The sequence below is a fragment of the Macaca thibetana genome, chromosome 12 (assembly GCF_024542745.1).
Source record: "Macaca thibetana thibetana isolate TM-01 chromosome 12, ASM2454274v1, whole genome shotgun sequence".
Taxonomy (NCBI): domain Eukaryota; kingdom Metazoa; phylum Chordata; class Mammalia; order Primates; family Cercopithecidae; genus Macaca; species Macaca thibetana.
In genome coordinates, this window is record NC_065589.1 from 105,950,609 (window position 1) to 105,966,354 (window position 15,746).

The following is a 15,746-nucleotide window of genomic DNA, read 5'->3' on the forward strand; positions in this document are numbered from 1 at the left end:
TATAGCAGAAACTATACTGTAACTATATCCAGTAAAACTCTTGCCATATCTCCAATTAGACTGCAAGCTCTGTTAAGTTAGGATCATGTCTATTGATTCCCTTGTGGTATTACCAAGGACTAGCACACATAAGTGGTAAACAAAAGGAAATTCGTTGAATAATTGAGAAAAGGAAGTTGTAAAACAAAAGAAAAAGAAAAAGATAAAGGAGAAGGAGGAAGGAGAAAAAAAGAGAATGAGAGTGAGGAGAAAAAACTAAAGAAAAAGATGTTCATCTACAAGGTGACCAGAAATTACCAGCAGAACAAATATTCTGTACAAATATGTGCTGCCTCTATGTTTATGATATCCTTATTAATTATATAGCATCACTATTTGATGAAGGATTTAAGCAAGTTAATGCAGATACAGTTGTCACAATAAGAAACAAATTATCAGCGGTCCTTTACTTTGATTATATACTAATCAAAATCAGCATTAACCTTTGGATTCAGAACAAGTTAATATTAAAAATCAATCCCTAGTACAATTCTAAAGAATTTTGCTTCCTTAAGTCAGAATATGTACTAGTTATCTAGTTATTATAAATAAATATCTGTATATTATAGCTCATATAATATTTATAAAACCTGGACAGGTTTTCTATCTAATAAATGGAATATTCTTGGCATTCTATAAACAATTGCTTTAAATACTATTGAGTCTAAAACCTGCGATGACATAGTTCGGGTACAACATACAGAATGCTCAGTGAATTAAAGCCTCCTGTTACAAATGGACAAAAGAAAGTTAAATATCCTGTATGGCCCCATATTCAATGAAGTGGCTTGTATTTATGTTTATATGTTTCAGTGTGTGTGTTTGTGTTAAAGAGAGAAAGAATCACATGGCTTTGGAGTTTGAGTCCAAGGCTTTCAGCAGCATTCATGTTAGAGATTGTTTACTGCATTTACTACCAAATTACTTAGGGATAACAAAATACAAGCATTAGTTTCACGACAATAAAAATAAGTCTTGAAAAGTGAAAATATTTCAATTCACTAGTGGATTATTTTTTCAACAGTGATATTAAATGATTCATTTTACTGTTTTGTTTTTTTTTTAAACTCATGTATTTCATGAAATTGCTAACTTGTTTTGGTGCCACATAGACATAAAGATACACAAAGGTCAATTAGCCACCTGAAAGTACAGCCGTTAATAATTTAGAAAAGAAATTTCAAACAATCTTTTAGTATGAGTAATTTTTAGATTAGAGTTTGCAGAAAAAAATGTACAGCTATTCTTCAATATTTATATAAAAGGAACATTTTAAATAAAAGTCAAATTCATTGGAGTTTTAACAATTTATAACATAAATGGTGCTGGTTGTGAAATGAATAAATATCCTAGGCTTCTCAATATTTTCCATTTTCATTATGTAGGTGTAAACTATCATCAATAAACTTTCAAGAAAAAAGAAAAAAACTGGCCACTAATTAAAAACTTCCTTTCCCTCTACAGGAAATTCTCTCTCATCTCAAGTATATAAAGAGTTGCTACAGTAGTGGCTTCTGATGCATTATGTTTGTACAGGCAAACAAAGTTTCATTAATTGGCCCCTGAACTTCAAATATTCCTGTCACATACATTCTATCTCATTGTGTTGTTTTTCTATGAGAAATCTGTTGTATCTTAGAAACAAGCAATGTTGCATAAAATTATGTGGCACAAATTTTTGTGGAAGATAGGGCACAAAGCACAGAATTTCTTGTTTGGTGTTTCTGTTTATGGTTATGCATTTCACCTACACTTACAAATGGACTTCCAGTTTGTGTGCAGAAATCCCATTAAAGGCTCTAGTGGATTACTTAAATCCATAATGGTGATTTAAGTTTGAAATGTGATCAGGTAAGCAATGCATTCAGACAAAAGAGTGTTGAAACCAACAGAATTAGCACTTCAACTGCTCATGAGAACAAATGGTCATCTGTGCTTAATTCTCCAATGTCAACACCAATTTCATTATTTCAATGATTATTCTGGCATTTTCCTTTGGTTCTTTGTTTTCTGCACGTACAAATGCATAAGAAGTTAAGAAAAGTTGTGGGATATTTATCTAGGCAAGTAGTAAAATACACTATTGCATCAATTATTTGCATACTGCAGGCAAAAAATGCACCCAGAATTCAATTAAACAATTAGTTGCTTTAATTTCCATTAAATTTTGCAGCTGAAAACAGAACTCATAATTAATATCACAAAAGCAGAATCAGTCTATGTAATTTGATTTTTGCCTTACACTAGTAAAATTTTAAAATGTTAAATTGCTTATAAGATAATGGCAAAAGACAATGATGTCAGTTAGATCTGTTTTGGATCATCTTTCCAAATCGGTGATTGCCTTCAAGCTCACTGAGATCCGGGCATGATAGCACAGGACAAACTTTGCCATTACCTACTCAAAAGAAGTTAGTGAATAAAATGCCTTTTATAACTGCAAAGATTATAAAACTATATAGAGAGGAACTTGATAGCTATAAAATAGTTCACATATTTCATTCATTTTGCAAACATTAATTGAGTACATGTTACATACCAGGCATTGTTCTAAATTTGAGGACATGTATTGAGGAATGGAGAGAGAGGGCGAGACCTGATGCAAATTCCTGTCCTTTGGACCTCACCATTCTACACAAAGATCCAGAGATGTTCAGCTTGCCTGATGCTAAAGTGTGAAACGCACACTATACCTGTGAGCTGTCGCCGCCTACTCTTTGTGGCTTCACAGTTCGTGGAGCAGGCCGTAAACTTGGACCAAGCAGTGAAGGTGCAGTCTTCTCGACATGGGACCGTGCATTCTTGCACAAGGGGAGGCATGCCATTTGTCTGTTTGAGGCAATCCATCATTTCTGCCGACTGGTTGTCATCAGAGACACATGAGACAGCTGGAAAAAAGCATGGAATCTTTTGTTATTATTTTGATTAAATCACTCAGCTGCTGGTTCTTTGACAAGACAGCAGAATCCCCCAAGGTTTAAAAACTTGAGTTTCACGAATGGTGCAAATTGTGTTCAACATAGCTAACCTTATTTCTCCCTGGAAATTAAATTTTTATTGTTGCCATTGGAGATATTTGAGGATTTAATTGGTTTCATTATTAATCCAAACCCTGCATTGACAGCAACCAAAATAACTTCCAGTAATTTATTGTACTTCCTGCTCCTCAGCATCTAATCTCTAGAGATGATACAAAACTAAGAAAGGGAATCTATAAGAGTAAGATGAGGACACAAAAAGGACAAAACCACTTTAAAAAAATCATATAGACTCCTTTTATCATTTTTTCCAAGCACAAGCATGATCTATTCAGATCATTTCCACTGCAAATATCTTTTATTTTTTAATTTTTATTTTTCCATAAGTTATTGGGGTACAGGTGGTATTCAGTTACATAAATTCTTTAGTGGAGATTTGTGAGAACCTGGTACACCCATCACCCAAGCAGTACACACTACACCCTATTTGTTGTCTTTTATCCCTCGCCCCCTCCCATTGTTCCCACCAAGTCCCCAAAGTCCATTGTATCATTCTTATGCCTTTGCATCCTCATAGCTTAGCTCCCACATATCAGTGAGAACATACGATGTTTGGTTTTCCATTTTTGAGTTACATCACTTAGAATAATGGCCTCTAATCTCATCCAGATCACTGCAAATGCTGTTAATTCATTCCTTTTTATGGCTGAGTAATATTCCATCATATATATATATATACACACACACACACTATGATCATATATATGTACATATGATCACAATATATATGTGTATATATACACATATGTGTATATATACATATGTGTGGGTGTGTGTATATATATATTCATTCTCAGAGTTTCTTTATCCACTCATTCATTGATGGGCATTTAGGTTGGTTCCATGATTTTGCTATTGTGACTTGTGCTGCTATAAACATGCGTGTGCCAGTATCTTTTTCGAATAATGACTTCTTTTCCTCTGGGTAGATACCGAGCAGTGGGATTGCTGGACCAAATGGTAATTCTACTTTTAGTTCTTTATAGCTTTTTTAGTCCTTTATAGCTTTTCAAAGTTTCTCACACACACTTTTTCAACTAGGAACTCTCTAGTCATTCCTTAAAATAATAATCTTGAGGTAACACATTTCTAAAATTTTGTTTAAATTTTTACTGAATTCTTTGGACTAATGCCATTTATTTTGTTTTATTTTATGAATGACTGCACAATATTTTGGTGCATCTTTTTCACTCTGGTTAATTATAGACTCTCAAAGAATATACATTTATATTCTCTAGATCAACATTTCTCAACCTTGGAACTATTGAAAATTTAGATTAGACAGTTTTTTGTGGGTGTGTAAATGGGTGTTGTGCGTGGTAAGATATGTAGCAGCATCTCTGGCCTCTACCCATTAGATGCTAGTAGCATACACCCCTCTTAACTGGTGACAATCAACACTCTCTCCAGGCATTGCCAAATGTTCCCTTGGGGTCAAAATTGCCCCAGTTGAAAACAACTCTTCTAATTCTTAACCATGGATGTATATGAGGATACACAGATTCCATGGTACCATTTCAGATCTGCTGTATCAACATCTCTGGGTGAGAAAGCAGGGAATATCTTTGTGTTTAAATGGCCCACGTAATTCTGGTCTACCCTGTCTACCAACTACCCATATTTGGCGTGATGCCTTAGACATGCTGTGTGTTAATGGATATTTGCTGAATTCATCATTCTAAAGAAATCACAGTTTAGGATCACTTTTTTTACAGTTTTTAAAAATCTGCTATGTGAAAGGAACAAAAAGACCACAGCTTAGGATCACGTTGTTAAAAAACTTTTTATATAAACTTCTCTTATGCAGGGTAAGTGTACATAGGGGCTCCTTTCAGATGCCCATTCTTCTTGTATTCTGAATTTATTTCTTTATTCTGAGCACATCAAATAATACGTCTGTCTGAATACCATCTATCTATCTATATATATATATTTAGAACTGGTGAAAGACAAACCCATCTAATGCTTTAGAACCAAGGAATTAGCTAAGATGACAATGGATGCATACACAATACTTCCCAGTTTGTACATCTGCTCTGTGGCAGGTGGAGCTATTCATTCATTCGGAATATTTTTTGTTTTTGTTTTTATACACGTCGCAGGAACTAAATCCATCACACATCAAGCCAACATCACCTGCATTTTCTTTGTTGGGAATATTGCAGCCATTAATGATGAATACAGCAAGACATTTTATCTTAAGTAGGGTACAAGCAAATGTTCTTTGAATTGCTTGTTTAGATAACCAATTTAGAGTTAATTTAGAGAACTTTTATCTTGCCAAGTTAATTTTTTTCCAAACTGACAATGCACTGAATAACATGAAGACACATTTTAAATACTTTCAAAAGCACTGCTATGAAATTTAAACCTTTTTTTTTTTCTTTTTTTTTTTTTTTTTTTTTTTGAGATGGAGTTTCGCTTCATTGCACAGGCTGGAGTACAGTGGTGTGATCTCAGTTCACTGCAACCTCCGCCTCCTGGGTTCATGCAATTCTCATGCCTCAGCCTCCAGAGTAGCTGGGATTACAAGTGTCCACCATGCCTGGCTAATTTTTGTGTATTTTTAGTAGAGATGGGGTTTCATCATGTTGGCCAGGCTGGTTTCAAATTCATGACCTCAAGTTATCTGCCCAGCTCGACCTCCCAAAGTGCTGGGATTACAGGTGTGAGCCACCACACGTGGCTGAAATTTAAACCTCTTGACATATATAAAAAACATTTTTTTCAATTATAATAAATTATTTTAGAATATTTTATTACATAATTTATTTTGAATATGTTTATAATTTAAAAGCTATGATAAACCAAACTGAATGATGTTTTCAAGTTCTAGAAAGTATCTAACTTAGAATACACTGCATTCATAGAGATCTATATTGAACTTTTCAAATTAATAAAGGAAAGCATTAGAAATTACGAAAGAAGAGCTACAGAATAGGGTGAAATTCACACATATTGCAGTGAAATGGCAATGATTGAAATTTCAAGTCTAAACAAGGAGCTATGTGAACTAAGATAGTTTTTTAATTCTTCATGCCCTAGTATTTTCATCTTTAAAATGAGTATCATAAGAGTATCTATAACAAAGACTAGTGAGAATTCTTAAAACAATGTCTCACACTAAGGAGCTTGATACATGCTATTGATTATTACTATTCTTTATATTTGTTTTTAAATAAAGCAGTCTGATGATTCTCCAAGCAAGTATATGTACACACGTTCTCCTCACCATGCCTCATTTGTTTCTTGGTCATCCTTAGTATGTGAAGAATAAAGGTAAGGAGAAAATATTTTTGCATCTTTGCTGGATTTGGTGCTAGATTTGTAAGCATCAGTAATGAACCAATAGCTCAGATATGGTGAAGACACATTCACTGAATTAACAGGGCTGTGCAGAGCAAATCCGTCTGTTTACCTTTATAAATTGATATTGTAAAGTATTTTAATGGAGGCATTTGGGTTTTCTAAATGTCACCAAATGCATGCAAAGTTAGGACATGATGTTTGACAGCACCCACATTAGCCTGAAGACCACAGCTCTCTTAATGGTAACCCAAGGATGAAGGCCATTGAAGAACTACAGAGTTGAAGGGAAAAAAAAAGAAAAGAAAAAACTCAACAACTACAGATCATGCAATCATCAGTTCAGACCAGGAATTAGTTTTCAGGTTTCTTCTAGTTTAGAATTCTAATTTATTTTCAAGTGTGAAAGATCACTGGAAATGAAAACTAAAAAGTTAAATGAAACATTTCCTTCTTGGGAATGTTCTAGTATAAAAGTAATCATTTTATTCATAAACATTAATTGAATTACTGTGTATTGAATTATACTAGAGGGTATGAAAATACTAAAGAAATAGCAAGTAGGAAGGCTGCAGGACTGGAAAATCAGCAAAGCACACAAAACAAATACACAAAGGAAATTAGAAAAGACATTTAGCAAAAATGGGGATCATAAGTAACCAAAGTACAACCCAATTCAGAGGCCCCTTCCATTGCACAATTCTTGGGAAAAGAAATTTTAAAAACGTATTAGTTATACATAACCTACAATATAATTCTGGGGCCAATATTAAAGATATATAGTGTCCTTAAATCAGAGAATATTTCCGAGGATTAAATCAGAAGTAGAAATCTATGGATAAAACTATAGGCTTTAAGGTCCCACTCCTGTTGGCCAAGGCTGAAGCACTGGGACTACTTCTACCTCACTGTGCTAACTCTTTGGCATGTCAGCAGTTGCCTCCTAAGCCAGGCATTCAACAGGGGGCCTGAAGATTGCCCCACCACTTCCATCAGGGCTGGCAAATGCACCTGCCACTAGTGGGCCTGAGTAGAGGCTGGCACTATCTAGCTCCACCCACCTTCTTCCCCCGCTCCAGGACATAGTACAGGATCCAGGCCCCTGGTGTTCCATAGCCCAATCCAACATGTGAGACAACCCAGCACTTCTCCCAGGAAAGAGAGGTTGGGCATAAATCCTACCACTATCACTGCAGCTGGCTCTAACCTGCAAACGCCACCTACTGGTCTGGAGGCCAGACCACACAGCCCACTACAACAATTCCTAACACAAAAATCACAGTGATAAGGAAGAAGAAAAGCTTCTCATGACCCCTGCCATCCCTCATTGTTTATGCCACCCTAGCTGCCCAACAGGTCATGAGCCTGCTTATCCACCCAGCGTACCACTACTACAGCTGCATTCAAAGAAGCTACCACACTCAAGCTATTTATAGCCAGGGAAATCATACAGTCTTTGCCACTACATGTATCCAGAAGCAAACCAAATGACCTTACCCAATCATCATAGCCATATCTTAAAGAAAAAAAGTGCTCCTCCCAATAAAAGTGAATTCAAAAATAAGAAGCTACTGCTGCTGTAGATGTGCAGAAATCAATGCAAAGGTACAAAAAGCATGGAAAAAAAAGCAAGGTATTATGACACCCTCAAAGAAACACAGTAATCCTCCTCCAGCAATAGATGCTAACTAAAAAGAAATTCTCAAAATGCCAGGTAAAGAATTAAAAGTACATGTTTTAGAGAAGCCCAATGCAAGAGATGCAAAAGAAATCAGAAAACCAATTTAGGATATGAATGACAAAAACCAAGACAAAAAAATTAGAAAATCAATTTAGGATATGAATGAAAAAATTACCAATGCGATAGATATATAGAAACAATAGATCTGAAAAGTTCATTGAAGAAATTTCAAAATACATTTAAAATGTTAATAGTAGATTGGATCCAGTGAAAGATCTCAGGACTTGAAGACACATCTTTTGAAATAATCTAGTCAGACAAAAATAAAGAGAAAAGAATATAAATAATGAACAAAGCATTTAAGATGTTTGGAACTATGTAAACTGAATGAACTTAAGAATGATCAGTATTTCTGAGGGAGAAGAAAAATAAAGAAGTTAAGAAAACTCATTTAAGGAAATAATTGATTAAAACATCCTTATTCTAGCTAGTGATTTAGATATCCAGATCAGAAGGCCCAGCAATCCTCAAATACACTGCAAAAAAAACCCCAAAAAACAAAAACAAAAAAAAAAACACCCTGATATATCATCGTCAGACTGTCTAAAGTCAGAAAGAAGAAAATAATTTTTAAAGCAGCAAGATAAAAGTGCCTAGTCATCTTTAAAGGAAACTCCATCAGACTAACAGCAGATTTCTCAGCAAAATACTCACAGGCCACAAGAGAATGGGAAGGCATATAAAAAGTGCTGAAAGAGGCTGAGTGTAGTGTCTCATGCCTGTAATCCCAGCACTTTCGGAGGCCAAGGCTGGCAGATCATTTGAGGCCGGGAGTTCGAGATCAGCTTGGCCAACATGGTGAAACCCCATCTCTACTAAAAATACAAAAATTAGCCAGGTGTGGTGGTGCGTGCCTGTAATCCCAGCTATTCAGGGGGGCTGAGGTGGAAAAATTGCTTGAACCCAGGAGGCAGGTGCTGTAGTGAACCAAGGTCGCACCACTGCACTCAAACCTGGGCAACAGAGCAAGACTTTGTGGGGTGGGAGGTGTGCGGGGGTTGGGGGGAAGGCTGAAAGGAAAAACCTGCAGCCAAGAATTTTATACCTAGCAAGATCAAGCTTCACAAATAGAGAAAAAATAAAGCCTTTTCCAAATAAGCAAATATTGAGGAAACTCGTTACTGTCAGACTGGTCCTACAAAAAATCTTTAGGAGTCCTAAACATGGCAATGAAAGGTTGATATTTATCACCATGAAAACATAAAAAAGTATAAAACTCACAGGTCTTATAAAATAATCACACAAAGAAGGAAGAGAAAGGAATCTAATGGCAACACAACAGAATTTCACCTAACCACAATTTCACCTAAAGACAAATATGACAGGAAAAAAACCTCACATGTAAGTATTAACTTGAATGTAAATAGATTAAATTTACATTCCTTTTTAAAGACATAGATGGATTAAATTTATGCTCCCCCTAAAAGATATAGATAAGCAGAATGAGAAAAAGAAAAGATGATCCAACCATATATTCCTTATAAAAAACTAACTTTCTCTCTAAAGACATATATGGACAGAAAGTAAAGAGGTGGAAAAAGATATTCCATGCAAACAGAAACCAAAAGCTAGCAGAGTAGCTATATCAGATAAAATAGACTTTAAATAAAAAACAGCTTATGAAAAGACAAAAATGATCACTATACAATGATAGAGGATTAATTCAGTAAGAGAATATAACAATTCTAAATATATATGTACCCAACACTGGAACACCCAGATTCATAAAATAAATATTACTAGAACTCAAGAAAGAAAGAGACAGCAATACAATAATAGTGGGGATTTAAACATCCTACTCACAGCATTAGACAGATCATTAAAACAGAAAAGCAACAAAAACCAATGGATGTGAACTGGACTTTAGACTAAATGAACCTAGCAGAAATTTACAGAACATTCTACCCAAATGTACCAAATGCAGAATACGCATTCTTCTTACCAGCACATGGAGCGTTCTCTAGGACAGACTACATTTTAGGCTGAAAACAAACCTCAACAAATTTTTAGAAATAGAAATCATATCAGGTATCTTCTCAAGCCATAGCAGAATAAACCTAGATATTGGTAACAATAGGAACTTTGGAAACTAAACAAATACGTGGCAATTAAACAACATATTCCTAAATGATCACTAGGTCAAGGAAGAAATTAAGATGGGAACTTAAGCCATTTTTGAAACAAATAAAAATGGAAACACAACATACCAAAACTTGTTGGGTACAGCAAGACTAACAAAAAAAGACATAACAACTCTGTTGTCCATAGCATAGAAATACAAAAGATCAACAGAGACTATTAAGAAAAACTATATGCTCACAAATGAGAAAACTGACAGAAAATGGATTAATTCCTGAAACATACAACCTCCCAAAATGAAACCAAGAACAAACAGAAATCCTGAACAGACCAATAAGAAATAGTGAGTTTGAAGCAGTAATATAAAGTCTCCCAACAACAACAAAAAGCCTAGGATCAGATGGATTCACAGATGAGTTTCACCAAACATATGAAGAACTGATATTAATCCTCCTGAATACAACAACAACAACACACACCCCACACCACACTACAAATATCCCTGGTGAACATAGATGCAAAAATCCTCATCAAAATGCAAGCAAAGAAATCCAATATCACATCAAAAAATGCACCACGATCAAGTGGGTTTCTTGCTAGAGATGCAACAATGGTTCATATGCAAATCAACAAATATAATACAGCACATAAACAGAATTTAAGACAAAAACCATTTGATCATCTCAATAGACAGAAATAACATTTGATAAATCCAGCATTCCTTTATCATAAAAACTCTCAACACATTAGGCACAGAAGGAACATAATCTCAAAATAACAAAGACCATGTATGACAAACTGACAGCTAACATCATACTAAATGGGGAAAAGTTAAAAGCATTTCCTCTGAGAACTAGAACAAGACAAGGATATCCACTTTTACTACTTTTATTCAACATAGTACTGCAATCCTAGACAGAGAAATCAGGCAAGAGAAAAAAATGAAAGGCATCCAAATTGAAAAAGATGTCAAATTGTTTCTCTTTGCAGATGACATGATTTTTTATTTAGAAAAACATAAAGATTCCATTAAAAATCTTAGATCTGATATATAAATTTAGTGAAGTTGTAGAATATAAAATCAATATACAGAAATCAGACAGAAACCCGTTTTAACAAATGGTGCTGGACAACTGAATATTCACATGTAGATGAATAAAAATAGACATTGTGTCTCTCACCATGTACAAAAAGCAACTCAAAATTGTTTAAAACCTAAGCATAAGATGCAAAAGTATAAAAATTCTAGATGAAAACCTAGGGAAAACTTTTCTGGACATTGGTCTAGGCAAAGATTTTATGGATAAGACCTCAAAAGCACAAACAGGAAAAATGAAAATAAATGGGACTATATTAAGATAAAAAGTTTCTGCACAGCAAAGAAAACAATCAAGAGTGAAGAGACAGCCTGTTGAATGGAAGCAAATATTTGCAAACTATCCATCTGACAAGAGACTAATATCCAGAATATAAAAGGAACTCAAAACAACTGAACAGCAAAAAAAAAAAAAAAAAAAAAAAAAAATCACATTAAGAAATGGGCAAACTATCTGACTGGACATTTCTCAAATGAAGACAAACAATTGTCCAAGAGGTATATTAAAAAACAGTTAACATCATTTGTCATTAGGGAAATTTAAAACCACAATGAGATATCATCTTATGCTAGTTAGAAAAAAATAATGTGTGTGTATGTGTGTGTGTGTGTGTGTGTGTGTGTGTATATATATATATATATATATATATGACAGATATGTGGTGAGATCCTGGTTGAGGGTACAGAGAAGACGGAACTCTTATACACTGTTAGTGGTAATGTAAATTAGCAGAGCCACTAAGGAAAACAGTATGGCAATTTCTCAAAAAGCTAAAAATACTGTATGACCTAGAAATTCCATTATTGGGTATTTATCCAAAGGATAGAAAATCAGTATATCACCTCTATGTTTACTGCAGCCCCCATGTTTATTGCGGCGATATTCACAATTGCAAAGATACGGAATCAACATAAGTACATCAATGAATAATGGATAAAGAAAATGTGGTATATACACACAATAGAATACTACTCACTCATAAAAATATAATTAAATCTTCTCATTTGCAGCAACAGGGTTGGAACTGAAGGTCACTATGTTAAGTGAAATAAGCCAGGCGCGGAAAGACAAATAATGCATTTTCCTACTGATGTAGGTGCTAACTAAGCTGATCTTATGGAGGTACGGAGTAGAATGAGAGTTACCAGAGGATGGGAAGGATATGTGTGGGGGTGAGGAGGATAGAGAGAGGTTGGTTAATGGGTACAAACATATAGTTAGATAGAAGGGAGTTCTAATGTTTGATAAGAGACTAGGGCAACTATAGTTAATAACAATGTTTTCTATATTTCAAAATAGCTGGAAGACAGGACTTGAAATGTTCCTGATACATAGAAATGATAAATACTTGAAGTGATATATAGCCCGACTCAATCATTACACATTCTCTCTATATAAAGCAAAGTATCATATGTATCCCACAAAAAATGTACATAAATTATATATCAATAAAAAAACTCAAAAAGAATTAAGGGTGACTCTCCTTTTTTTTTTAAACTGTTACTTTGGTTAAGTTATATAAATTAAGACTCAATGAACTCATCCATGAAATGGGAATAATAATACCTACCTTGCAGGATAAACTGATACAGATAAATTGCTTTGCAAAAAACTGAGCACTTAGTACATTAGTACATGAGCCCTGGGAAGTATATACTATTATGAAAAAGTCTATTGAAAATGAAATGTAAGAAATGGTAGGAACAAAGCATTTACTATCATCTGTCTTGGTTCTTGGCTCAGGAAGAATTTCCAAATTCCATCAAAGCCTCTTGGGCCCTAAATGTATTACTAGAGCCTCTCTTATATGATAATGTTGAGGTTAGCAGTCTGCTGTGAACAATTACAAATGTATTTTGTGTGTGTGTGTGTGTGTGTGTGTGTGTGTGTATACACACATATACATATCAGTAATCTGGCTTCTGGGAGGCCACAGTAGTGTCAGTGACAGGCAGGTAGAGAGAAAACAGTAGTACAATATTACAGTTTTCATAATGGTGATAAGCAATGGGAAACCTGGCACAGAAGGGAAGAGTACACACTTCCATCTTGAATGAAAGGGATGTGTAATGGATAGGCAGAAAAAAATATGCCATTACAGAGAATTTATCTGTCAGACATCTGCTATTTAGTTGAACAAGTCCTGGGTCCTTCAGATCATAGCAAATCATTCTCAGGACATAATCTTAGAAAAAAAATTTCTTTTTTGGTTCTTTCTGTTATTTTAAGTACTACACTATACTATTGGGAAAGGTCTTTCCATTAGGATGGGGAAGACATTTATATACTTCTGACATTTCTTGTTGTATATTTTTACCTGTAATGAGTTAAAGGGAGGGGCAATTTAATGCTTAATTATATTTCATTTATTTAACTTGGAATATTGTTGTCTTTACTGGAGGAAAATTGTACTCCTAGGTAAAATTATTCCAAATAGCTCTACAAGGATCTCATTATGGGGTATTGTTTGAAATTTAGCTATCTTAAGCTCTGGGCAGAAAGCCCTCTGAGAAACTGCCTGGGGCAGCTGAGTATCCTTGTTAGGGAATGATGGAGAAGTAGGTGTTTGAGGTAAGCCACTCAGACAAGAGCATTCAAATGAGAGCAGTCACCTGGCAAGTGGGTGTGTCAGGCTGACCTGGGACCCTCCAAAAATCTCCTTGATGACTGAGGCCACACGTTGCTATGCAAAGTATCTAACAAGCTACATAACACAGAGAACCGAGTTCAGCTACTTCATCTTTTTCTTAATTGCTACACAGGATGAGCCTTGGGAGAAAGGTGCCCAAAAGGGGAGGTCAGAGTGGAGAGAATAGTCATTGATTGCTTTCCCCTGTTACCTGATTCTTTTCAATTCTAGCAGCATGAAAAAGAATACCCTGGCACAAATGTAAAATTATCTAAAAACTTAGCAAAAGAAACAAAGCAAGGGTCTGTATGAATTCTCAGTGTGTCTCATAGTTAATTTTTAAAAAAGAATTGCTGTTAACGGTAGGCTAGTCAGGCAGCCCTCTTAAGCTTAACTGATGTCTCAAATAGGCAGATTATTAACTATTACCAAATGACTGGTCTTTTTGCCCTGTATCACCTCTAAACTTTGATAGTCAGACATGCAGTGATAAGTTTTGCTTCTTTTCAATTATGATATGAAGAGGGCAGGGGTTACTGGCCTTATGGTAAGAAATTATAATGTTCTCCCTGGAAAAACCATAAAAGGCTGGAGCTTGCTACTTCAGATCATCACCTTCACCAAGGACACTGAAATTACTTTCCTGAAGTTGATTCTGACCAGAGTTCAACTCTAATAGTTAAAGAAAAAGGATAGAAAGAATTCATTTCAAGAGGTCATAATTTCCAGGAAATGGGGGGTGACATTCTTGAAAAATTGAGGACCTCTACCTATGAAGCTTTCTGTCCTGCAATAGCAGAGGATCTCAGTTCAGCTGCATGGCTCAATTTACATGCATATCAAAGAGCTGAGAGAGTGGGAAGCAATCGCTCAGCTAAACCAATATTCCTACAATGTGTTCTATATGTCAGGCCCTGCACTAGTGGCCTAAGATACACAGATGAAAGAAACAGAAATAAAATTTCACTACACTCAGGGGGCTGCAAGAGCACAGCACTAGGACCTCGAGCACCAGCCAGTCAGTGGAAGCTTTCCGGAAGGAATGATGCATAAATGCTGCACAGGACATGTCCCTTGAAAACAGCATGAGTTTGGCCAGGGACTTGGAACACCGTGAAAGCTGTGCAGAGAAACAAGCAATGTGACAGACTTGTTTCCTGCTCATGCTACTCACTTCAGTAGGAACTTCTAAATTCCCCTTTGATAAGACTTATCATATGTATAATTGCATGTTCAGTGTCTAATTTAATGACACTACATCAGGCTGCCCACATGTGTGGAAATCATGGTTAAAATATAAGTGGAGGTAACAACCACAAGTCCAAAGAGTTAAAGGTTATAATCGAAATTTTAAAAGGTGTAATAAATTAGTTCTATTTCTGCACCTTCACAAATACACCTTCATAATGACCTGAAACCAAGATTTCATTAAAGAATTCTGGGATGACTTGGAGTTTCAGGCTGGAATATGGTGGCAGGAGGTCTCTGGCCTTACTCCTTCTCTTCTCACTCCCCGCTTGACCCTGTTCCAGAATAGACTTTGTTGCATATGTGTGTGGACACTGAAGTCAATCCTCCAATGCTCAAGTCACAAATTGGCCACCTTTTGTCCACTCCATGGCTTAAGATATACACATACACAGTGCAAGCTTTCCTTAGAGATTAAGATTCAGAGTAGAGGCCCCTGCAAACCCTAGAAGCTGGATCAAGACCACTGGGCAGAAGTTCCAAGGTGCCGAGTACTGGGGAGAGTTTAGACAGGTGGCTGAGTGGAGGAGCATGGGCTCTGGTGAGGCTCTCATCTGCCTCATAGATTT

General features: G+C 35.6%; 1 protein-coding gene across 1 annotated transcript in view; it reads right to left on the reverse strand.

Moving 5' to 3' along the window:
* THSD7B (thrombospondin type 1 domain containing 7B) overlaps window positions 1-15,746 on the reverse strand; it is a 790,054-nt gene that overhangs the window by 276,495 nt on the left and 497,813 nt on the right. Inside the window, exon 12 of the mRNA XM_050750933.1 lies at window positions 2,733-2,927. Coding sequence (XP_050606890.1) covers window positions 2,733-2,927 — 195 coding nt within the window. The remainder of the gene's footprint in view (window positions 1-2,732; window positions 2,928-15,746) is intronic.